The 26305-nt window shown below is 42.6% G+C and overlaps 1 protein-coding gene across 6 annotated transcripts in view; it reads left to right on the forward strand.

Moving 5' to 3' along the window:
- Gpat3 (glycerol-3-phosphate acyltransferase 3) overlaps nucleotides 1–15803 on the forward strand; it is a 49814-nt gene extending 34011 nt beyond the window's left edge. For 5 of the 6 annotated variants that reach the window (XM_027388528.2, XM_027388529.2, XM_027388527.2 and 2 more), the window contains 9 exons: nucleotides 825–899; nucleotides 1613–1702; nucleotides 3288–3381; nucleotides 6755–6870; nucleotides 8221–8276; nucleotides 9019–9104; nucleotides 9730–9858; nucleotides 10313–10392; nucleotides 14562–15803. In XM_027388528.2, coding sequence (XP_027244329.1) covers nucleotides 825–899; nucleotides 1613–1702; nucleotides 3288–3381; nucleotides 6755–6870; nucleotides 8221–8276; nucleotides 9019–9104; nucleotides 9730–9858; nucleotides 10313–10392; nucleotides 14562–14673 — 838 coding nt within the window. In that variant the 3' untranslated portion in view covers nucleotides 14674–15803. The remainder of the gene's footprint in view (nucleotides 1–824; nucleotides 900–1612; nucleotides 1703–3287; nucleotides 3382–6754; nucleotides 6871–8220; nucleotides 8277–9018; nucleotides 9105–9729; nucleotides 9859–10312; nucleotides 10393–14561) is intronic. The other variant, XM_027388530.2, reaches the window with a different exon arrangement.
- Nucleotides 15804–26305: the final 10502 nt, after the last annotated feature.

The raw sequence follows: 26305 nt of genomic DNA on the forward strand, positions 1-26305 counted from the left end.
GTTCAAGTATTCTGGTAGTACACAGGACTATCTTGACATTTGGGAAGGAAATAGAGTTTTTTTGGGGGAATTTTTTTTTTTGTAAAAACAGAGTTTCTCTGTGTAACAGTCCTGGCTGTCCTGGAACTCTTGCTTTGTAGACCAGGCTGGCCTTGAATTCACTGAGATCCACCCATTTCTGCCTCCTAAGAGCTGGGATTAAAGGTGTGTGCCACCACTACCCAGAAATACTAGAGCTTTTAATTGTGTAAAAAATCAAAGCTTCCTTTGATACTTTTAGAGACAGGGTCTCATGAAGCCCAGGATGGCCCCGATCTTTCTGTGTGATCTAGAATGGTCTTGATCCACTGATTCTCCTACCTTTACCTCCCAAGTGCTGAGGTTACCAGCATGTGTCCCCACTATTTATCAGAGCCCACCACCTTTTTCTCTTCCTCTCAAAATGTATGGTAGAACAATCTTTTCCTTGCTGCACCATGCTCCATAATGCTCTACAAAGTTACAGTTTTGCTGTTTAGGAGGCAGTGAATGAATTCTTCAGGTGTATTCCCACTGTCAGGCTAATGTTTGCAGTGGCGAATTCTTCAGGTGTATTCCTACTGTCAGGCTAATGTTTGCAGTGGCGAATTCTTCAGGTGTATTTCCACTGTCAGGCTGTGTTTGCAGTAGTGAATTCTTTAGGTGTATTCCCACTGTCAGGGTGTTTGCAGTGGTGAATTCTTTAGGTGTATTCCCACTGTCAGGCTATGTTTGCAGTGGTGAATTCTTTAGGTGTATTCCCACTGTCTGGCAAATGTTTGCAGTAGCCTTCTTTTCTTTTTCAGGGTTACTCTGGCTTTTATTGGGATCAGTTTGCTGATTATAGGAACTACACTGGTGGGACAGCTTCCAGACAGCAGGTGACATGTCTCATTCCATCCAGCCTTCTATAGGACTGTCGTCTTCCCTTAGCTGGACTCACAGAGTTAGAATTCTGGCGAGTTTGTAGGTTTTGCATGAATTTTATGGTCTCAAGCCACTTGCAAGAATCCTTACTGAATTCATCTTCATAGTCTTCATTTGGTCCCTCCCCCCTTTCAAATTGAAAGTAGCCTTTTCAAAGAAATGAAAGGAAAAAAGAAAGTAGACTGAAGGACCCAAAGGAAAAGTAGTCTTTGACACTGGTGGCCTGGGGAGGTCTAGACCAAAGAAATTTCAGCTGGTCCTTTAGGACTTTATTATGATCTAGCAGGGTGGGGGCGACTTCCGACTAGAATTTTATCTGATTCTCCTGGTACACATTGGGCCTTTAATAGCAAATGCATCGATGAGACAGCAAGAATCGTTATTTGGTGTAGCAGAACACAGCCCATGGGAGCTTTTACTGTGTGTCATAGGAGTGGGTATCCAGGACAAAACCATAAAACTGGTTCTTTTTTTTTTTTTTTTTTTTTTTTTTTGGTTTTTCAAGACAGGGTTTCTCTGTGTAGCTTTGGAGCCTATCCTGGCACTCGCTCTGGAGACCAGGCTGGCCTCAAACTCACAGAGATCCGCCTGCCTCTACCTCCTGAGTGCTGGGATTAAAGGCATGTGCCACCAAAGCCCGGCCAAAAACTGGTTCTTTTTCTTTCAGAATCAAGAACTGGCTGAGTGAACTGGTCCATCTTACCTGCTGCAGGATCTGTGTCCGGTCCCTCTCTGGCACCATTCATTATCATAACAAGTGAGTGTCCGCCATGTGATGGGAAATGTTATTCTGTATATGTTTCTCTTATTGGTTGCGGAGTAAAACACTGATTGGCCAGGCAGGAAGATAGGTGAGGCTAGGAGATAAGGAGCATTCTGGGAAAGGTAGGCAGGAGCCTGACAGAGTTGTGATGCTGCCGGAGCAGTAACACCATGCTGAGCATTACTGGTAAGCCACAGCCTTGTGGCAATACATAGATTGATAGAAATGGGTTAATAATTAAGATAGAGCTAGCCAATAAGAAGCCCTAGTCATCGACCAACAATATTATAATTAGTATAAGTCTCTGAGTGTTCCTTTGGGGTGAGGTGGTTGTGGAACCAGGTGGTAAATCTCACTACATCCATGGCTTCAGACAATTCCAGCAGGAAGGGAGTGGGGTAGGGGTGACGAGAACTAGAAGGAGGTCGGGGAGGCAGCCAGTGGGATCTGGGAACTTCTGGTTTCATCATTGCCTGTGTTTTCAGAAGGAATACAAAAATTAACAGTGAGCAGTGTTCATTGATGGACATTTATGGTGTGCGGAGGGGGTGAACTTCTCATAGGTTACTCCTGGGGAATGAGCACTGCTATCCCATGGGATGAATGGTGGGAACTTTGGGTCTGGTTGCTAAGGATGGTGAAAGTTCAAAGTCAGATTCTGAGCTGGGCCTGTTTGTTTTGAAGATACTGCTGCTGGCAGTCCTGGGGTGCAGCTGAGGTTGAGGCCTGTTTTCTACACTTAGTCTTCCCATTTCTAAAATTCTCTACCTGGTTCCTAAGATTAGATATTTCATTCTGTTCTCTTCATCCACAATAGGATAATACAAATAACTGGAGAAAATCATGAACTAAATTAAAATGATTGTGATTGCTTTTGGATTACTTTTCTTATAATTGAATGCTATATTTTTTTTTAAAAATTCTTATTATCATTCTTTTTGAAGCAAGACCTTGCTATGTAGCCCTGGCTATCTTGGAGCTCATTAAGTAGCACAAGCTAGCTTCCACCTTGTGGTGATCCTCTTGCCTTGGTCTTCTAAGTGCTGAGATTGCAGATACAAGTCACCCTGCCTGGCAACACCATCATTATACACATTCTAGAACAAGCTCTTTGCATCCTAATTGAGTCTTCCTGTCCCATTTATAGGAAGAAACATGTTATCATTTGGTTTGAGCAAGTGTCAATTGGTTCAATGTGGTGGCCCACACAGTAATCATTGCATCTAGGAGGCTGAAGCAAGAGAACCATATGTTCAAAGCCAGTCTCAGCTACACAACCTGTTTGAGGCCAGCCTGGGCTACAAGAGACCCTGTCTCAACAACATAACAGCCTATAATACTTAGAGCAATCAACATAAATCAGAATAGTTGTGATTAAATAAGCAAAATATGAATTATAAAGAGAATGTCATGGTCCTTCCCACAACTCATCATACTACATGAGGATAATGTTTTAAAGATAGGCCTATGTACCTAAAAACTTTTTAAAAAATCCTAAATAAGATAAGTTTGTACATGTTGCTGTGTAAAATGTTGAGCCTTTTCTGAGGTGTGGTACTGACAGCTGTTTTAATTGCAGGCAGTACAGACCCCAGAAGGGAGGCATTTGTGTTGCCAATCATACCTCCCCCATCGATGTCTTAATCTTGACAACGGATGGATGTTATGCCATGGTAAGAGCAGCTCATTGATACTTCAAGTATGTGTACTTGCCGAATTGCAAACTAGAAAGTTTGTTATTAGAAATTTGGCCGGGACATAGCGGTATAAGCTACGTAGTATATTTACACGAGGAACAAACAGTTTAAGAAACAAACAGTTTGAGAAAGTAGCTGTAATAGCTAAGGTGGGAAAATACCTTGACAGAACTTTGTAAAGTTGATTTCATGTTGCTTTTAATGGCCATCTGGTGTTTAATTATACTGTACAAAACTAAAGGCAACCTCTTTGGAGTTTTACAGATTCCAGCCAGACAATTAGTTTTCTTCTCAGGGGTATAAGTACAATTAAAAAAAAATTGTTTCTTTAAGGAGGATCTGGCAAGGAAGGCAAAATACTTGTGCCTCAGCCCAGTTCTCAGGTTTTGTCCACAGCCTCCAAAGAAAAGAAAGGAAAAGAGCAGAAAATCCAGTAACCATGAGGTCCACAGCAAAACCAAGTCCCCAGTGCCCTTTCTTGGGCATGAAGAGGAACCCCACTCTGGTGTCTGTGTCTGTCTGTCCACACCCCCCCCCCCGCCATCATCTGTGGCTCTAACAGTCTGTCTGACATTTCTTCTGCTGGGTGAACCCCAGATGCTGACCCAGGCTCCTCTTCTGCTTGATGATTAAATGTGTCCTAAGAAGGTGTGGGGCACAGGATGACCAGACGTGTGTCCGGGGTTGCTCTCCTCTTCTCACAGTTGTGGGTTGTGGATGGGGGGGGGGTGATGCTGTGAAGGCAAGAGGTTCACTGGTCAGTTTTCCAGACAGATATTGGTGATCTAGTGTGCATTTCTGGGAAAGTCTTTGAGGGGAACCCTTACAACTTAAGTGTGTGCTGTGGGTAAGTGAGTGGGGAGTGCCAGCATGCACACTGGTTTTCACTATCCGTGGGCTGTATGATTGACAAGGCCTATGTAAAAATTCCCACTTAGTGCTGAGTGTTTGCTTTGTCTAAAATTGTAAGTTCAGTGACTTCAGATGTGGCCCAGTCATAGACTACTTGCCTAGCAGTGTGAAGACCTGGGAACTATCCCCAGAACTGCCAGAAAAGAAACAAAAAGTCTAAAATAAATGTAAAACCTGGACATGGTGGCATATTCCTATAATCCTAGCACTCAGGAGGAAGAGGCAGGAGGAGAGCTGTGAGTTCGAGGCCAGCCTGGACTAGATAGCAAGTCCCAGGCTAGTCAGGGCTACACAGTGAGACCCTGAAGCACAGACCCATTTCCCTACCAAAGTAAATAAATAAGTGAAATAAAGTCTTCAGAACAAATAACTCTTAGACAACGACTGTTTAATACATCATTAATTTAAGTGAGCTTTTTTGAACCTAAAGATTCTTTTGTCATCTTCGAGAAAAGAAATAGAAATTGGTCGTTTATCTTTTGGCAGATTAGTAATCAATTGATAGTTATATACATTGAAAAATAAAAAGAAACTGGAAAAAACATACAAATATCATACAGACACAATTTTCTATATAATTTCAGTATTTAGGCATCCTCCCTAAAGCCCACCCAAGGCAACCCTCAGGAGAGCCCCAGAACACACCTGGACATACCGTATCAGCCTTTTCTGTATGTGGACAGCATACTCCACCCACTGTATTTGATTTTCTCTTTGATGCAGTTAGATCAGGCCAGGATTTCATCATAGCTGGGGTGGCAGAGGCTTAGGCAGCTGATCTGCCCATCTTTAGACCACCTTGTGCTGACCTTACAGAGTACTGCAGACAGGGTAATTTGTGAGGAGCAAAAGTTGTTGACTACAGTGCAGGCTGAAGAGTATAAAGTAAGGATGTCTAGTGAGGATCTGATTATCCTGCCTTCGCATGTTAGAAGGAAGGCCTAGAATTACAAAAAGAGGTCTGTTCCCTAGAGTGCCCCACTTTGTGAAGATATTTATTTTCATTGTATGTGTGTGAATGTCTTGCCTGTATGAATGTCTCTCTATCATGTGCATGCAACACTAGGAGACCAGAATAGACAGTGGATTCTCTGTAACTCGACAGGTGTGAACTTGCCATGTGAATGTTGGGAATTGAACCCAGGTCCGCTGCAAGAGCAGCAAGTCTCTTAACTGCTGAGCCATCTCTCCAGCATCAGCCAGAGCTCTAATCTGTTCATTTGAGCAGAGGTGTTGTGATTCAGACCCGTCACATTAGGTCATTTCTCCAGCACCGTTGCCTGAGGGACTCAGTTTCCAGTACATGAATTCCAGGGGAATGTGCTCAAACCATAGCAACTGTTTAATTATGACTTTGTGTTTCTGAGGCCACACCCTGTTTCTTCTGTGCTCTGGCCAACAAAGAATTGATTATAATACTTTAGAAACTGAAGACCTCAGAATATTTCTGGTCTCTTTGTAGATTCACTGTTGCTTCATTATCCTTTCCTATTTCTTCTTGAAGGATTAAAAAGTGCAAATGTATCATTTCATTTCTCATCTCACCCCAAAGACAACATGCTTATCTGTTCTTTTGCCTTTTGTAATTTAACTCCATTGTCTGAAAACCATCACTCCTTATGTGTCCTCGAGGTCAGCCTTGTTCTTTGTTCAGCTGCATAGTATTCTGCTGTATGTATGCATGTGCATGCACACTCACTCACACACACACACACACACACACACACACACACACACACTCACATGCACACACTCATGCCCGCACACACTCACTTTCACACACATTTACAATTTCACACTCACAATCAGTTTAATGATCACATGCACTCACGCAGACACACTTAGACACACTCACACCCCCCACCACTCACCACATCATTGACACTATTTGTTATCCATTTACATGTTTAGATATTTTTTCAATATTTTGCAGTAATAAGCAATACTATAGCTAATAATCTTTCGAGTATGTAGTTTCATCTTGCCGGTTTCAGGGAGGATTTCTAAAAGAGAAATTATTGAAATGGAGGCTAATTGAATATGTCATCTTGACAGCTGTTAAATGTCCCCACTCTTTTCCCCAAAGCCTTGCATGGGAGTGTAGTATCCAAGCGCAATATCCTTGCCATTCGGGTGCATTTGAAATCATAGTTCAGTGCATCTTTAACTTGCATTTCCATAATCTTGATGAAGTTGAGGATCTCTGTGGAGCAAAGTGGCTTTAACGTCCAGGGCACTGCGGAAGAGCACATTTTGGCTTGCATTGAGCTTTGCAAATCCTTTGACTAGATTTGGAATTTAATTCAAATTGTCCAAATTGTTGGTAAAAGACAGCCAGTATTTTCTCTGAGTGAAGAATAGGATTCCCTCTCTAGGAAAGACAGGGTTTTTGGGTGGCTGTACCTTTATGTTTTTCTGTTTCTCCTGGTGCTTCTAGGTTGGACAGGTTCATGGTGGACTGATGGGAATCATTCAGAGAGCCATGGTTAAGGCTTGTCCACACGTCTGGTTTGAGCGCTCAGAAATGAAGGACCGACACCTGGTGACTAAGAGGTAATCAGTGCAGTCCTTTGCCTTCATTTGCAGTAACAGAGGAGCTGATTGACTTGGGTCTTTTGTCCAAAGGGCAACACACACACACACACACACACACACACACACACACACACACACACACACACACACACACACGAAAACAAAGTCCCGCAAAGCTCTTTTTTTCTGGAGTCATTAACAGGACTCATGTAATAATTCTATAGTCAGGGGCATACATGGCTGCACATAACCAGACCAGAAAGCTCAGGTGTCTGTTTTGCTGTGACTTCAGTACGGTCACTGAACTTTTAAAAGCTTAAAATTACCACCTTGAGGGTTAAATATAGATCAGTTATTTGCTGAATAAATGATTGCTTTTGCTGAATGGCCTCTGCCACTCAAATCTAGTTACCAGAGAGCTGATAATCACTGCTCTTCCTTTCTGCCACTGTCACAAAACTTAACAGGGAGATCAACTTAACAGGGAAAGGGTTTATTTAGTTACCTGGTTTCGGAGTAGAGTCAGTGCCTGGTCCCTTGGCTCTTGTGCTTGGGCTCCTGAATCTTCCTGCCAAGAGCGAGCACCCAGTGAGTAACATCTTTCTTCTAATCCCACCTCCTAAAGGCTCTGTCACCCCTCAGTAGTGTCACATGCGGCAGCTAAACCATGAACACATGGCTGTAGAGTACACCTAAACTACAGCAGATCTTTATGAGAATGGAGGGCAGGTCTCTGTGGAGATGAAGCCACCAGGAAGAAAGCTGCCCAGGCTAGACTTACTTGTGCTAGCCTCCTGTCTCATTCTCCTGAGTGCTGGATTACCATACCTGGCTTACGTTGTTTGATTTCATAGGAAAGTTCATCCAGACTCATTTGAGGGGTTTCTTACTTATTGGCTATAATGCAGACAGACAAGCATGCTCAGAATTCCCAATTTTTTTCACACAAGGAATATCAGCACATGGAGAAGGGCGGAGTGCTAATGGCACATGGCTATCTAGAAATCCCTTTTAAGCATAGACAGCCGCTGGACCAGCTAATGCATACCTGTAGTCCCAGGACTTGGGAAGTAGAATCAGGAGGTCAGGAGCTTAAGATCATTCTTGGTTATGTAATGAGTTCAAGGCCAGCCTAAGCTAATGAGACCCTGTAACAAACAAAGTAGGATGAAGTTACCAAAACTCACTCACTTCAGAGAAAACGAAAGAGTGCCGATTTCCTTATCCCCGACCCTTTGTCTCCTTTTCTTTTGTCACTTATTTCTGCCCTTATGACTTTTTCTTCCTGCTGGCAGGATGTGAAGAACAAGGACTCTTATCTCTTTGTCTTCAAGATCAACTCACAGATCCTATATTTTTTTCTTACAGATTGAGAGAACACGTGGCTGATAAGAAAAAGTTGCCCATATTAATCTTCCCTGAAGGTAGGAGCAGAGGCTGCCTCAGGCTATAGCTGATGGCAGCAAACCATCTGAGGAACACTCTAGGTTTGGCACTTTAGAGCTGTCTTAGAAGAAGGGATGGATACTTTTTTTTTGTTTGTTTGTTTCAAAACAGGGTTTCTCTGTGTAGCTACAGAGAAAAGAAAGCCTTGGAGCTTTCTTTGTAGACAAGAGTAGTCTTGAATACCTGCCTCTGCCTCCTGAGCACTGCGATTAAAGGTGTGTGCCACCACCACCGGTGGCTATTTGATTTTTAAAGTAATTTTTCCATAGTGGTATTAAACAGCACAGTCTATGACTTTGTATGTGTTATTCTTGAAATGTATTGAAATAGTCAATTGCTGTGATGGGGTTGTTGCTGAGTGTTCAGTGGCGATGAGAAAGTTTGCTGTTAAAATTGCTCAAAACTTTTAAATTGTTTTTTGAAGCAAGGGTTGACTTGCGAAGTAGCGCTAAAGTATCTGCTGCTTGGATGATGATTAGGATTATAGAAAAGTAATTTGGGGCCAGTGAAATGGCTTAGTAGGTAGGGGAGCTTGCCTATAAGCCTGATGGGCTGAGTTCAATTTCTGGGACCCACAGGTGGAAGAGAGGCATGATTCTCTCATGTTGTCCTCTGACCTCCAAATGTATACATGCACATAAAAAATGTAATAATCTTTAGAGCAATTCATTTTAAAATTTGTTTTTAAAAAGAGGCTTACTTCCTCACATCCTCTGTCAGGTACCTGCATCAACAATACTTCAGTCATGATGTTTAAAAAGGGAAGCTTTGAAATCGGAGGGACCATATATCCAGTGGCAATAAAGGTAAAATAGAGTTTTAAAGGTGCAGAGGGGTGGGGGGCATTGGATTGTTAACTTTATTTGATATAGTTGCAAATTTAAAATGTGTGAGACTAGAGAACACTTGTGTATTCAGTTTCTTTGGGTACATTTTGTGCTCATTCTCTCTAGATAGATAATCAACAATTGGTAGACAGATGATACATACATGCACAGACAGCTGGTAGATGACATTTGATGCACAGATAGTGGGTAGATAGTTAGATATAGAGATAGGTAGACAGATATGCATTGATGGCTGGACAGACGGACAGACAGCATGGCGATGCAGCAGAGGGTGTATTAATACTAATACTAAGGATATTGTGGCGAGCAAATCTGATTGACCTCTGCTTTCACTGACTTCCTAAGTGTCACATATCTGGGAGATACGCAAACAGCTTTCGTAGTGCAGTACTCTGGGCTCTATTTAACAGAGCAGTTGGCACTGATAGAAAGCGTTAGTGGGATTGGCTTAGTTCTTGTGAAGTCTATCAAGTGAAGTAAATTCTCCTGGGGTCCGAAAGACTCATTTATCTTTCCACCTGTGATGAGAGAAGCCAGCATGGAATTCATGGTTGAAATATCTTTCTTCTTTTTTTCTTCTCAGTATAACCCCCAGTTTGGTGATGCATTCTGGAACAGTAGCAAATACGGCATGGTGAGCTACTTGCTTCGAATAATGACCAGCTGGGCCATTGTCTGCGACGTGTGGTACATGCCTCCCATGACCAGAGAGGTATCACCTAGATACTTTCCAGTCTTTGATGCTTATTTAATCAGATAAAAGCAAGAAAACTTTTGCCTAAAGCTTTAGGTATTTTCATTACTCCCATCATGCTTTGTTTTGTTCTTAGTGAACAGGTTGTTTGTTTGTTTGTTTGTTTGTTTGTTTGTTTCTTTCTTTCTTTCTTTTTTTTTTTTTTGGTTTTTCGAGACAAAGTTTCTCTGTGTAGCTTTGGAGCCTATCCTGGCACTCGCTCTGTAGATCAGGCTGGTCTCGAACTCACAGAGATCCGCCTGCCTCTGCCTCCTGAGTGCTGGGATTAAAGGCGTGCGCCACCAATGCCGGGCAACAGGTTGTTTCTTGGTGATGTATTTAGTTATATAAAAACAAATAAGAATGATTATGAGACATTTTAAGGTCTTTAAAAACTTCATACTTAAGATGTGTAACTTTTTCATTTAATCAGGAAGGAGAAGATGCCGTTCAGTTTGCAAACAGGGTTAAATCTGCTATTGCTGTACAAGGGGGACTGACTGAACTTCCTTGGTAAGAATCCTCTTAGAAGCAATTGTCTTCTTTTGTAGAAATATATATATTTAACAAAATTGCACTGGTTAGCTATAGATTTGGCAGAAACTATGCAACAAAGTCTTAAATAAAATAGAAGCTTTTCTCTCCCACGTAAGCATGGGAGTCCAGGCTGGCATAACAGCTTTGCCCTTTTTCCTATACCAACCTCAATAGGTGCTTCTATCTTTTTGGTTTTTTGAGACAGGGTTTCTCTGTGTAGCCTTGGCTGTCCTGGCACTCACTCTGGAGACCAGGCTGGCCTCAAAACTCACAGAGATCCTCCTGCCTCTGCCTCCTGAGTGCTGGGATTAAGGTGTGCACCACCACTGCCCAGCAGGTGCTTCTACCTTATGGCCCAAGATAGTGGTTTCACGTTCACCCAGTGTGCACAGCTTATGGCTGACTGGGGGGCCTTGAAAATGACACACCCATTTCCATAGGCAAACACAGGGGAAATGGCACAAGTAACAAACTTGTATCATTTGCTGCAAGTCTTGGGGTAGCAGTTAGCTGCAAAGGAAACTGGATAATGTAGTATTTGCTCCGGATGTTGGAAAATGAGGTTCTTTTACTGATGAAGAAGGGAGAGGGAGGCTTGGATTTTGGGGTAGGGCTGTTTGTGTTTCATTCTCACTGTATTAGAAAACTGAAGAACTGGAAGAAAGAAGTAAGTAAAATATTTTGGCAATGCATAACTATAGCTTTCACTTTTTCTTTCTTTCTTTTTTTGTCTGAGGAAGATTTAATGTAGGTGCATGTGTTTGTCAGCTTGGGCTGCCGTAACACAATACCACACAGTGATGTCTTCACAGAATTTGTTTTCTCTAAGTTCTGAAGGCTAGAGGTTTGAGCTTAGTATGCTTCATGGTCAGTTTCTGGTGAGGGTTCTTCCCTGTGTTCCAGAAGGCAGCTTTCTCCATGGCTCATGACCTTTCCTCTGTGCCAGCATGGAGAGAGCAAGCTCTCCAGTGTCTCTTGTTAGAAGGGCACTAACCTCACTATTAGGGCCCCACCCTTTCAACCTTGTCCAACCCTAATAATGCTCTAAAGTCCTCATTGTCAAATATTGTCACATGGGGAGTTTAGCTTCAATTTATACGTTTGTGAGGATAGAAATATTTAGATTAAAGGAGTGAGCAGTAAGGGTTAACTATGCCCACCTTGGAGTAGGAGGTCAGTCCTCGTATGAGCGAGTGTCACCAGAGAGTCTGTATTTCAAGTCCAGCAAGTCCAGTAAAGTCTCTATGACCTCTCTGGATGTTTCAAGACACTTTATATGATGTGCTAAGTTGAGGCAATTGCAGTGATGTTCAAGGATTTGATTTCTGTGTTAATAGCAGCCAAGAATATCTGCAGCATGGGGGATCAGGGTTATTTAGGGGTTACGTCTTCAAAGATGGGCTGGCTAGCATGTTATATTCTTTTATCCAATAGTAGGACATATCACTAAAATATATTTGCCCACTCACCTATCTTGAAACCAGCTAATTTATACCACCCCATCCTATTTCTGGCAAACACTGTGCTTTTTTGATGCTAATTTTTATAGCAAAAAAAAGTCATTTTAGACATTACTATGCTAATTAACCATCTTTGGAAATTGATGGGAGATGAAAGTAGATGCCAGGCGACTCCCTTGGGGTATGAATTCGTCAGTGACAGCAACTGATTTGTTCTAAGCCACAGGCTAAGATGAACAATTTTACATTATGCAATCTAATCTGGAATTGCTAAACTGGCAAACACTGTAACATCACAAAACTCCAGGCCTCCCTGAGGCTAAAGGTGTCTCAGTGATTCTTCAACTTCATATGCATATAGCTGACTTCCTCTTTTTCCTCTTCTTAAAACTTCTTTTTCCAAAACTTCCTCTTACCCAACACGCTAGCCCTGTCTGAAGCTATTAGGAAAAGTTGTGGCTAGATCTGTGGTCTCTGACCCAGGGAAAGAAAGAGCACACAGGCTGTCAGCCACTCACTGTCAGATTCACTTGGCATCTCTGTTAACAGTGATCTTCACCTCTAATCCTAGTATTGAGAGACAGAGGCAGGAGGATTCCCATGAGTTCCTGGACTACCTGGACTGAATAGTGAATTTCAGGCCAGCCTGAGCTACAGCGTAAGACCTTGTTTCACAAAAACAAAACAAAGCAAATCCTCTGAACTTTCCTATTTCCTATTACTGGATCACGTGCCATTTTATAAATGAGATTACTTTTAACTACCTGGCCTGTTTTTCTGGAAGGAAACGAGCCTTCCTGCCTATCTGGATATATTTAATTTTTTTGTTTTTGTTTTTTGAGACAGGGTTTCTCAAAACCTATTCTAGAATTCACTCTGGCCTCAAACTAGGAGGCCAAAGTGGCCTCAAACTTGGATCCACTTGCTTCTGCCTCCCGAGTGCTAGAATTAAAGACATGTGCCATCATGCCTGGCTTTTTGCTGTATGATCTTAAGCTGGCTGTTAGTGGCTACACCTTCCTGAAAGAACTAAGATCTGCTGTTACTGAAGTGGGGAGTTTGATAGAACTTGAAGCCTCTAGAGGCGAGAGATCATAGCTGGGGTGGTTCACTGGGTGGCTAAGAAGAGGAACCATCCAAAGGTGATGCCAGGAGGCTTAAGAGCAGGCATTAAGATCATCACCAGCGTTTGTATTGTTGTCCATTTTGGTTTGGGCCTTAGAAAAAGAGAAAGGCCTTTCTTCTCTCTCCTTTTTCTTTATTTTTTACTACTCAAAATCCATTTAAGTCCTACAAATAATTACAGGTGGCTCATTTGGAGAAAAGAGTTTTAGTGTACCAGACCGCAACCTGTAGTTTTGTTTTATGGGAACTTCCCATTCCCGATCCCCTGTAAAACTCTGTGAGCTGTGGTCCATTTTCAAGTTGAAGGCTGTGCTTTGGGCTTGACTCCGTGAACCTGAACATTGCTCTGGTTTCAGGCACGTGTCTGTATGAAGGTCAAGTTCTGTCCCTGTGGCATCTGAGTAACACATGATCATTCGGCACTGTTAGAACTTGACTAACTGGGCTAAAGTTCAACAGTCCCAATAGAAAGCAAGCAAGTTCTTAACCCCCTCCCTCCAGGAGTTAAAACCTAGCATATTATAATGGGGGAGGAATAATTATGGTAGTCTGGTTTCCTTCCACCTCTCCTAGTTTTGCTGTTCCTTGTGTCCAAAGAAGGAAAAGACACTTGGAGCCCTTATAACCCAGAAAGGTCTTGTGGTTCACAGCCCTGCAGAGAGTTCAAAGATTCAAGGCTCCAAGTGCAGGAAAGCTGTTTTGTATCACACTAGCTTCTGTCAAATGCACCTTACAATTTTGTTGTTTATCTTGAATCTGTTTTGGAGTATAAAAGTGTGAATATGTTTTGTATAAAAATAAAGTTGTTAGTCATAAGGTTAGATTTGAATAACTATCAAATAATTTATTTTTAAGAAATTTGCCTGTTTATAACCCATGCGTGGACAGCACTCTCATAATTTTTTATGTGTATGTTAACAACTTTTCACGGGGTTTCTCAGCAAGCCACAGTTAATGGAAAACCAAAAAACAAAAAACAAAAAAACGTTTGTTTTCCAAGGGGGGAATCTAAAGAAACATCTTAATAATCCTTGTTTCTGTTTAAATATTGAATACAGTAAATCTAATTTCTGAAACAAAACAGAATAGAAGCGAGGGATGTAGCTCAGTGGAAGAGCACTTGGGTAGCATACCCAAAGCCCTGGGTTCAATTCCCAGCACCAGAAAACGCTTGCCTCTTCAAGGGAGAAGTGGAATGCAGGCAGTATTACTCTCCATTTTTTTGTTTGTTTGGTTTTCGAAACAGAGTTTCTCTGTAGCTTTGGAGCCTGTCCTGGAACTCGATTTGTAGACCAGGCTGGCCTTGAACTCACAGAGATCCGCCTGCCTCTGGGATTAAAGGCATGCTCCATCACTGCCTGGCTACTCTCCATTTTTGCCAAGCTCAGAGAGCATGTTCTTTGCCCAAAGGGACACATGCTTGGTCATTTGTAGAGCAGAAACCAGAACCTGCTCTTCCTGTTTCTATTAAGCATCCGGGCACCATGAGGCATGCGTTTTCACATGGCCCATTTCTTTACTGGCGGAGTACCTTTCCCATGTGTACCTTTCTGTCCGCAGGGACGGAGGGCTGAAGAGAGCAAAGGTGAAGGACACCTTTAAGGAAGAACAACAGAAGAATTACAGCAAGATGATTGTGGGCAATGGATCTCCCAACCTGGAACTGGACTGATGTGCTGAGGATGAACATGGCTTCCCAGAACTGGCCTTTAGAAGTGAAGTTTTATAACGTGTTTTGTTGTACTGTCTTTTGCTTATTTATCGTTAATCTTTTCTACTGGATGATTGTCTCTACCTCTTCATGCCAGAGGCAGGACCTACAGGTGCCCCTTTCTGACATTTTTGTTATAGTGTGGACTCAGTGAATGGTAAGACCGATTCTTGAGTGGAAACAGATTCTGCCTTTTGTAAAATGATGTATCATTGATGATTGAATGGAATATTTGTATGTAAAGTGCTTCTACGATGTGTTTGGAACTTGTTAATAAGGCATTTCTCAAAACAACTCCAAACTCTGCAGTTTGATTTCCCTCTCCCTTTAATCTCTTTTATTATTATTATTTTTTATTTTTTTGAGACAGGGTCTTATTTATATAGCCCAGGCTGGCTTCAAACTCACTACGTAGCCAAGTGGCCGGGAACTCTTGACTATCTTGGCTCCACTTCCCAGGTGGATTACAGGCTTGTGCCAGCACACCTAGCTGTGGGGTGACTCCACAGTGCATTCCCATTAAGGACACAATCATGGTTACATTCTGCTATACGGTTGAGAGAAAAATGAGGATTGTTTTTAGGGGAAAGGACAACTCTGTGGTCACTTGATCTGAAGAGAGACTGGTTGGTTAGATTCATTTAAGAAACTAAAAGAGCTGCATTTGTTCCCACAACACATTTCATCCAGCCACAGTGAGAAACGCATGGTTAGCTTTTCTTGTTTGAATACTAAAGATCTCCTTTGTCTTTTTTTGTAACAAAACATGTTTTTCAAAGGGAAGAAGTCTTTAGAAAAACAATGAGTGTATGTGGAGCTTGCCTCCTGTCCCCCCACCAACCTCACTGTAGTGGTTTAGTCCCAAACTTTCCCAGCCTTTTAAGCAGAAACCTAAGTGGTACGATTACCTTTTGGAAACTGAGCCTTAACATGTTTAAAGGAGAAACAAGCATTCTCTGAGTCCAATGGCATGAGCAATATTTGATAGCTATGTATTTCCGATGTAAGCTCTTGAGGTTGTTAGCTCAAGAGTAACCCTGTACAGAAAGTGAACTGTCTTACTATGAATAAATTTTATATTTTTAAATGAGTGTTGCATTACTCTTCCTCTGTTTCTCCCCTTCTCCTGTTACAAACAAGTGTTGCTTTTGCTTCCATGACAAATTTTTATTGGACATGTGCTAGCTAGTTTTATGTCAACTGGGCACAAGCTAGAGTCATCAGACAGGAGGTAGACTAAATTGAGAAAATGTCTCCATATAAAGTTGTGTTGTAGGCAAGCCTGTGGGGTGTTTTCTTAATTAGTGATCAGTGGGGGAGGGCCCAGCCCAGGGGGGTGGTGCCATTCCTGGGCTGTGATCCTGGGTTCTATTAGAAAGCAGACTGAGCAAGCCATGAAGAGTGAGCCAGTGAGCATCACTCTCCATGGCCTTTGTATCAGCTCCTACCTCCAGGTTTGTACCCTTACTACTTTTGATAATGAACTATTATACAGAACTGTGAGTGAAGTGAACCCTTTCCTCCCCATGTTGCTTTTGGTCATGGAATTTCATCTCAGCAATAGTAACCCTGACTAAGCCAGAACAGAACATCAAACACCACTCTCTTTTTCACCTTGGTGTGTGGCCTAGCTATTTGGAATCTGGCCCTTGAATCCCACCTTAAACAAAGCCAAAGGCTGGGGGTATTTTGCAGGTGAACTCAGGCAATTAAATGTGATTGACTAGCTAGGCAGGCCTGGCACCAGTTATCAGTACCCCTTTAGATGATTAGATCCAAGGACACTGCCCAGGGGTGTCCCTTGTGGCCAGTGGCAGGGGTGTCCCTCATGGCCAGTGTCTTCTGTTCCCTGTCTATTGTTGCTTCAGTTTTGTCTCTCCCTAAATCCGGACCAGGATGATTGTGACGTAGCATCAGCACATACAGCTGTGCTAAAGTGACCCTTTGTTTGATTTACTTGTTATTTCTTTTTTCTCAGAAAGAGATGTTCCTGGATTTTTTTTTTTTTTTTTTTTTACATTCGGTATTCAGTAAGGCTTGAATTACTAAATCCATTCCATGTTCCAGTTCTCAGAAAAGTTATTGTGTTTGGACACAGAGCATGTCTTTCGTAGAGAGCTTAGGAGAAGCCATAAGGCTGTCATTTGATTTGTGCTAGTTAATGGAGTGCTACTATTGAGACAGGGACTCTGAGGGAGTCACTGGGTAAATGTGGTCCTATAGGAAGATTCTCAACCCAGTATGACACACAAAGATGACACACAGAACACGCAGACCAGAGGAAAAACCACGTGAATAAGAAGGCAGCCATGCCGGGCGTTGGTGGCACACACCTTTAATCCTAGCATTGGGGCAGAAACAGGCGGATCTCTGTGAGTTCCAGGCCAGGCCAGCCCGGTCTCCAGAGTGAGTGCCAGGATAGGCTCTAAAGCTACACAGAGAAACCCTGTCTGGAAAAAAAAAAAAAAAAAAAAAAAAAAAAAAAAAAAAAAAGCAGCCATGTTCAAATTTCTTACCTCAGATTTCTGGTCTATAGAACTATGAGAAATTTGTTCCTGGTATCTTGTTACAGTAGTGCTAGATAACCAATGCACATTAATCAAATGCCAGGAGTGAACACCCTCATTAAGGAACAAATGGAGGCATGGGCCACAGTGGGAAGGATGCACATGCCTCCCTGTTACTCCTACCAAGATGTAATGCCTATACCAATCTTGAGAGCACACTAGAGGCACCCAAGTCAAGGAAAACATAAAAAAAAATAACTAGACTATCATTTTCAAAATTATCAGTCATAAATGCAAATGAAGGACTGAGGAATGATGATGCATTTACCCACTGTTTGAGCAAAATCATGGTCAAGCTACAGTCCATCCTGGAGTAGTATGGGGCCTTGGGACTAACAGTCTGAACGTAGGTATGCCTTGCCTAACTCCATGTAAATGTCAAACATGACACCTTTTCGTGGACTCTTTCTCCACGGAGATTCAAGGGCAAGTGACATACTAGGTGAAGCTGTATTCTCCCAAATGTCTTGCACCATTGATTAGCCAAATTTCTGCAGAACTTTCTAGATAGGTATGGATTCTTAGAGTCATTTCTTCTCATGTCCTAAGCAAAATTATTGTTCTGAAGGGACAGGCCCTGAAGCTACCCACACCAGTGTTAAAGTTAAAACCTCCCTTTTTATTTAGATGGAAAAGAGGAGATGATGGGGGATGTCCTTTTGTATGCTGTGAATAAGTTTCCCAGGTGGGAAATCCAAACAGGAATAAAGAAAGGTAGTAGGTGAAGTCAGGAAGACACCATGTAACTGCCAAGGAAGCAAGAGGCCCAGGCATCTCAGTAAGCCAAGACTACTTGGAGATACACAGATTAAGAGAAATGGGTTAATAATTAACCACTAAGAAGCCTGATCTTCCAAAGAGTCTATAATTAATATAAGCCTCTGTTTATTTGGGACTAAACTGCTGCAGGACCAAGCAAGACAGAAACTTTCTTCTACATTAAACATAGCCTTAGAGCAAGGAATATGTAATTTGTAGGATTCCTCTCACTCCCTGCCTTCACAGTGGGACCTAATTTTAGGTTTGAAAATACAAAATGCCCATTACAGATTTTGTTGAATATTTACAGAATGTAAATATCTCCCCTGTAATAACATTTGGGACTATAAAACAATTAAGCCAGTGTTAATCCCACCAGATCAGAATAGGATCAACTTTTTGAGCCAAATTTGAAGGAAATGTTATTAAATAGTGGCCAGGATGATGGACACTGGCCATATCCATACCTGAGATTCCCAGAGAAGGGCCAAATATTACATTAGTCCATTGCTTATAAAGGCAAACCCCACAAGGCTACACACTTCCCTCTTTCATTCAACCGGGGACAAATACACATCCTTACATACTTCCTGCCTACATGTGACCAAGCACATCCGGTGTGGTTGGGTAACCAATCTTATTTACAGATGTGAAAACATGTGACTTGTTATCTTACATGAATAACAAACAGCTCTCAGCATGCTAGAAAGTTATCTGCCCTTGAGTAAGTGGGTCTTACAGGTTAGAGGCATTTTTGTTTTCTAAGATTTCTTAAGCCTTGTAATTAAAACTTAAAATATAACGTTAGCCCTCACACCAGATTAAATATTAACTAAATCAAACTAGGTTGTAGATGGGCAATTGTGGCTGGGAGCTTCTGGAAATTTCCTCCCTGCTGCAAGGAAGGCAGTGTGGGGATCATCTGGGACCGTGAGGGCTACTATGGTGTGTAGGTTCTCTGGCAGCTGTTCAGCACACATTCTCTGCTTAGCACAGGGCAGACAGCCAGGGAGAGTCGCTGAAAACTCATAAGGACTGGGGCAGCCTTGCCAAAGTCTACTTCCCCTTTTATGAGAGACAACAGAGAGAAATAAACATTTGGAGGCTTTGCATAGCTCTCAACGGTGAGTCAACCCCTTGTCGGCAGAGGGAAATCACCAAATTCAGTACCAAACACGAGTTTGTCTGAGCCGCAGAGTGGTTACCCTGGCATGGGACACTCCACTCTCCTATCTGAACGTAGAAGGGATAACTCATTTGGACAGGGACTTGAAGGAACACTTTTGTCCTGGGAAGTGGAGGGTCCACAATGCTGTTGTTTCCCTTTCAGGGGAACATAAGAAGGCAGGTGTGGGGGCTGGAGAGATGGCTCAGTGGTTAAGAGCACTGACTGCTCTTCCAGAGGACCAGGGTTCAATTCCCAGCATCCACATGGCAGCTCACAACTGTCTGTAACTCCAGTTCCAGGAGACTTGACACTCATACAGACATACATGAAGGCAAAACTCCAATGCACATAAAATAAAAATAAATAAAAATTCAAGAAAAAAAGAAGGCAGACATGTTAGCAGCTCATGTTTCAGGAGACCCATCCCTGTTACCAGGAGGGAATTCAACTTTATAGAACTAGAAACCAACAGGAACCAGCCATGTGGCCTTAAATAAAGTGATGTAAAAAGCAGCAGTCTGGAGAGATGGCCCAGGGGGTAAAACTGCTCGCTCCTCAGTCATGAGGACAAGCACTTGATCCATCACCTTAGAGCAAGTCAGTTTCCCCACATTCTGAACTCCGTGCACATGTATCCATCACACAGAGACATTTAAATACATAAACTGAGTACTTCCAAGTGATGAAAGAAAGAATTCGTTTTCTCACTGTGCCCTGGGAGTTGGTCTGGACTGAATAAAAGCATTTTGGCTGTGTCTTCAACCTTTCCCCTCCATTCTCTTTTCTTCTATTTATAGCATGACTCCTTTGGCACATGTCTGGCTCAGGTTCTTCGTGCTCTGTTCATTCTGACTTGCTATTTTAAACACTGTGCGGAGGTCGTCTTGAGCTACAGTCATGTGTGTTAGCAGCAAAAGTCACTTGCCTAATAAAGGCTCACTGAAGTGGTGTCCAAAGTAGATTTTTTTTTTTTTAAAAAAAGGACTATTTTTTTTCCAAGTAAATCTTCGAATTTTTCTCAGATTTGATTTAGAGTAAGTCATATTCATTTCCAAGATCTCATTTCTTTCTGACATGGTATTGTCAAATAGTTGTTTCCATCATTAAAAGAAAATTCAGTTTCATAAACTACAAGTAAGTAAAAATCTTAAACCTAATTTCAGCATCTACTAAGAAAGTAAATGGTGTCATATCAGAAGTTGCAAGAACTGCTACATGCTTACACCTTTAAATTTGTTATCTTATCTGCAATTTCTTTCATTTTAAATGATGTTTTGAATAAAAATTTTACTAATGAATTTCAGTTTTTGAAAATTGTGTACTGATATGTCCCCCTCCATTGCCTTCCTCCCATCACTGCCTACCTTCCTACACCCAAATTTCTTTCCCACGTTCCTGACTTTTGTTTTATCTTCCATGAGGTTAACTGTACCTGTGTGACTATGGATTTGGAACTGTCCAGTGATACCTGGACAGTTGGATACTATGAGTTGGATACTATGCCTCCCCCTCCCAGAATCTGTTAACTTCTCATAGTTTAGCAGTAAGTGGCAAGGTCCCATGAGCCCCTCTCCCATCTCTAGCTGACCGTTGGCTGGGACAGTCTTGTGTAGGCCCAGTACCAGTGGCTGAGGTGGTGTGGCTTCATGATTGCCATGGACATGTGGTGCTTATCTTACAGTGGTTACATTCCTTCTGCTGCCTCTGATACAGTGAGCTCTGAGACTTAAGAGGTTGCTATAAGCATCTTGAGGGCTGAACTATCAGCTGTCACCATCAGCTGTCGTCACTCATTCTCAGGATCTTGTGCAGTCATGGGTCACTTCTGTTCATTGTAAAGGGAGACTTTCTGGTTAAGACCGAGTGGCTTTTGTCTGTGGGTGTGTGCATAGATATTTAGAAGGCAGTCTGATGCTGTAGGGTCTCCCCTAGGGTCCCAGACTTCATGGGGTTTTGACTGGGTTTGTAGAACCAGGCCTGAGTTCCCTCTTGCAGGGCAGGACTCAGATCAGTTAGTTCGTGTGCCTATACATGGTAGTCATTCTCAACAGGAGATTTTGTTCTAAATGATCAAGAGCACATGGTTTCTACAGCCTAAAGTCTCGGAAGGAAGTCTAAAAAGGAAGCAGATCAAGTTTGAGAAACGCTTTTAAGTGCATCTAGCTGAAGGCAGGCCTGAAGGAAGCCCCTGAGAGCTGGCAGACCTCAAAGATCTACATGAAGAACCAAGAAGTCTGGGTCCCCTCCTCTGGCCTTCTCACTGCTGCTGACCCATTATAATAAATGTTGGAAGAACTTGGTTGGTCTAGGCTGGAAGGGGGGAAATACAGTGGATCTTCTGGCAACAAATCAAAATAACCTTTGGATTAATCACCTGTCCTATAGTGTACCTTTCTGAGCAAAAGCTTTGCAAACATTCATTCAGTCATTTATGCATGCATTCTTTGGCCATTCACAGAAAAATGTTTTCTGGGCAATACAGAAATACCTTTCTACTTGAGTTCTTTGACCATCTCTCTGTCCCAAGATTGGCACCATCAAGTTGTCTGCTGGTGATCCCCTAGCCTGCCTGCCTGCCTTCCTTCCTTCCTTCCTTCCTTCCTTCCTTCCCTCCCTCCTCCCCCCCCCCCCGACAGGGTTTCTCTGTGTAACAGCCCTGGCTGTCCTGGAACTTACAGAGATCTGCTTGTCTCTGCCTCCCGAGTGCTGGGATTAAAGTCAAGCATCACCATCGTCCAGCTTGTGTTCTTTCTTTAGTCTTAGGTTAGATATCTCTAGCTCTTGAAGTAGATGACCAGACCAAGCCCCAAATGGATGAGTGAGGGTTTTGAGCACTGGCTTCTTCTCATGAAGGGTTTGGCTGTAGCCCCTGTGTTGTGGACAAATAGGGGCAGAGCTGTGATGTATAGAAAGGTGGTTTCAAGAATTGAAAGGTGGAGTTGAAATCAGAGTGACTGATCATCTTTACTTAGTCCTCAGTAATGGACTTTTTACCAAAGCCAAGAGATTTGCGTGCTTTCCTGGAAGAGCAAGGTTCATCTGCCACTGCCGCTGCTTTCACAGAATCGGTTAAGCCACATAGTGGGCATGTGGCCAATTGCATTATCTGCCTCTCAGCTTTTCTAGGTACAAAATGCATTGTAATTGCTGCTTCTTATTCAGCACGCCAGGAACTCTAATCCTGCAAGTAAATCATTATCCTCATTTTCAAATGAGAAAAGTGGAGGTCACTGAGCCTGGGTGAGAGATGGAGTTGCGACTGCTGTGTTTCAGTTATTTTTCTTCTGCTGCTTTACTGCTGCTTTTTCATATTCGCTGCCTTCCCTCATCATCACTGCCCCCTTACAGCTCCTCCTACTTGAGTGACTCTCATCTCCTAAGTTCTCCATTTCTCTTCTCTGTTGGTTTCTCTGGCGACACTTCAAACTTTGTTGCCCACGCTCCTTCCCCCTACACACAACAGGATTCTCCTATAAAATATCTTTCATGGGGCTGGAGATAGTCAATGGTTAGGAGTGCTTGCTGTAAACACATGAAGACCTAAGTCTGGATGCCTGCAACTCCACCCCATACAGTCATTACATTCCATGTCATTCCTTCTTGCTAGCTGACTCACTCTAGAGCATTGGTTCTCAGTCTCAAGTGGGTCAGAACCCAATTAGCAAATTTCTATCTCCAAAAATATTTACATTATGATTCGTAATAGAGGCAAAGCTATAGTTATGAAGTAGAAACAAAAATAATTTTGTGGTTGAGGGTCACCACAACATGAGGAACTGTATTAAAGGGTTGCAGCATTAGGAAGGTTGAGGACCACTGTCTCGGTGCTGATGTTGAGGGATGGTGCCACGAACCCAAAGCTGCAAGGGGCCGAGGGATCCCCAAGAATTGCATGAGTAGGAATGTGGCTTCTTTCCTGGTTGAGACTCCAGTTAAACCTGAAGCTGGCCAACATCTGGACTCTAGCTTTGGCCTTGGTACCAGAGAGCCCAGCCAAACCCCATCCAGACGCCTGACCTGGAGTATCTCTAAACAACAATTGTGTCTTATTTTAAGCTGCTTGTGGTGACTGGCTGCTCAGAAATAGGCGGCTGACACCTACCTCTCCTAGTCCCTAGCCTTGAAGGGGTGGCAGAGCTACTTTGTCAAGCAGGTCTCAGATTGCTCAAAACAGTTTCCTTCCTCTTCCAGGGAACGGCATTGTCCCTGGGAAGCAGTTGCTATCTGGCTGCCCCATTTCCCAATGTCCCCTTTCATCTGAATGGAGCCATTGACAGGTTCTCAAAGTGAGAAGAGAATGGAAGCCATCTGGGTCATTTCCAGCAAGAGGAAGTTAAGAAATGAGTGTGTTTCTCCACCCTCTTGGCCTGTCTGCTTGCTGGAGGCAGAAGGCCAAGGTCCAAGAGTCTGGAGGAGCTGCAAGACTAAGGAGCCTGGGCACTTTGTTTCACCTCATAAAGGGACTTGGAACACCTGGATCACACGTACAAGAGTGAGGAAAAAACAAACAACCCGAATGTTAAGCCGTAGGCGTCCTGGGTTTTGTTTATTGTAGCAACTTATTTGTTTACTATTTTATAAATTTTCTTATTTTGGAAATGGAGATAAAGTTATGATCGAATGAAACAGCTTATTTGAAACAGTCATCAAATTTTAAGCTGTCATAAACTGACGACAGTGTCTTCACAGTGACTCTGAGGTGACAGGAGAAGGAATCCCTTCATCATTTTCTGGGTGTTGAAACCACACAGAGTGGTTTTATGACTTGAAGTCAGTGTGTATGTTAGTGATGGGGCTAAGACTCTCCCTCTCCTGTCCAGTCCTCTTCCAGAGATTCCTGCCAAGGCGTCTAAGAGTGGGCTGAGCAGAGGGTGAGACTTGTGGGAGGACATTCCTTCTGAACTAGAGAGTGATTTCTTCCTTCCTTCCTTCCTTTCTTTTTTTTTCTTTTCTTTTCTTTTTTCTTTTTTTTTTTTTTTTTTTTTTTCCGAGACGGTTTCTCTGTGGCTTTGGAGGCTATCCTGGAACTAGCTCTTGTAGACTAGGCTGGTCTTGAACTCACAGAGATCCACCTGCCTCTGCCTCCCGAGTGCTGGGAATAAAGGCGTGCGCCACTAACGCCCAGCTTAGAGAGTGATTTCAAGGCTGCCCTTGTACAATCGAACCAAAGGCCTCTATCTGCATTGACTTCACATTTAACTGTTAGCTCATGCAAAAGAAATATGGTTGTGTACACACGTTTGGTTAAGAGATTAATGTATATGTTTTTAAAAGTGATTCTTGAATACCTTCCTTTTGTATAACTCAATTATACAAAATGGAGTTATACAAATTATACATAATATTATACATAATGGAGCTATTTTATTATACATAAAATTATACATAATGGAGTTATACAAAAGTAAGCCCAAGACAGGTCATTTAGCTAGGTGTACTGTCCTTGAAATTTCCCACATTCTTCTGTGAAACATTTGTCTTCTCTAGATGGCCTGTGCCAAGCCCAGTGGCTCTTCCAAAGCAGTGTACAAATAGGACACAGGTGCTGTGACCTCCCCAGACTAGAGGAGAGCTTTCTTGGAAAAAGAACTGACTTCCTATCCCAGAGGGGATAGAGTTTGCAATAGAAAGTGTGTGCTGAACCTCGTGTGCAACTACAATGCTGGCATTCAAGATGCCCAGGTGGAAGGATGGTGAGCCTGACATCAGCATTGGCAATGCAGTGAGAGCCCATCTCAAGAAGATCAAAACAGCTAACAATCCAAAACAATGAAACAAGAAAATACCCTCAAAGCCTTAAGTTTAGCTGCATCTTTACTAGATAGGAGAGAACCTGGTGGAACAAAACACAGTTCCTCCTTCATAGAAGCAGATGACTACAGGAGAGAAACAACCAAACAGAAGTGTGTGTAGAATAGGACAAAAGCAAAATTATAATCTGTGGCTGGAACGTAACACTTGATGGCATCTTTCTACCAAAGGAAGCCAGTGAGGGCTAAAGTTATGTTTTAAGTTTTCATTACCAGGCTTAAGAGATCTAGAAAACAAAACAATGCCTCTAACCTGTAAGTCCCAATTGTCCAAGGACAGATAACTTTCTAGAATGCCAGGGGCTGTTGTTCATGTAAGATGACAAGCCACATGTTTTCACAACTGCCCAGGATGTGCTTGGTCACAGGTAGGTAGGAGGTACGTAGGCAGGAAGTATGTAAGGATGTATGCTTGTTCCCGGTTGAATGAAAGTGGGAAGTATGTAGCCTTGTGGGGTTTGCCTTTATAAGCACTGGACTAATGTAATTTTCAGGCATTCTCTGGGAATCCCGGGTATGGACCTGACAGTGTCCATTTTCCTGGCCCAGTATCTATAATGTTTCCTTCAAATCTGGCTAAAAATATGATAGTGGTCTTGTTCTCAACCAGTGAAAGTTTTTTCTCTATTGAGTATACGGAACTTTTATTATGGTGCTAGAAACCTTGTATTTATCCAAGAGGCCAAGCACTTCCATTTTCATAAACTCCCATTAAAACTGCATGCAAAGACAGCACCTGATAATTGATGTTTGTGTGCAGTAAATCTTAACAGAAAACGGTAGGTGAGCTTTGAGACAACTTCTCGGGCTCAGGTGCTCTGTCATCAAGGCTGGTGACAGAGACACAGACTTGTGATTTACCAACAGGTATCAGATTTAAAATAAAGCTCTCTTTGGCTATGAATATGGGGAGGGTGATAAGACTAGTGGATGGGTGAGTACTAGGGACCTAAGTTGTCACAGAGTGTCTGGATACACAAAATCTAAACACACTGCAGGCTGATGCTGCCCTAAAAGAAATGACCACACAGCACCTTTCCACATCTGTTTGTTTTAAACCATTGCACGCAGGGTGCCCTGCCAGACACATCTATAACTACTGGAGTGCATTCTGAATCATCCAGATTTTCAACCTAATAGGATTTGTGTGGGCATAAGAAAGAAGGATTTGGCTATCCATGTGCCCATCCGGTTGGGAAGCGAGGGAAAGAGTATGCTTTAGGCGCCACCTTGTGGGCTCTGTATTCAGCATTGCGACTACATTGAGTTCAATGGAACGAGCCAGGATT

This window comes from Cricetulus griseus, assembly GCF_003668045.3.
Source record: "Cricetulus griseus strain 17A/GY chromosome 1 unlocalized genomic scaffold, alternate assembly CriGri-PICRH-1.0 chr1_1, whole genome shotgun sequence".
In the NCBI taxonomy this organism is placed as follows: Eukaryota; Metazoa; Chordata; class Mammalia; order Rodentia; family Cricetidae; genus Cricetulus; species Cricetulus griseus.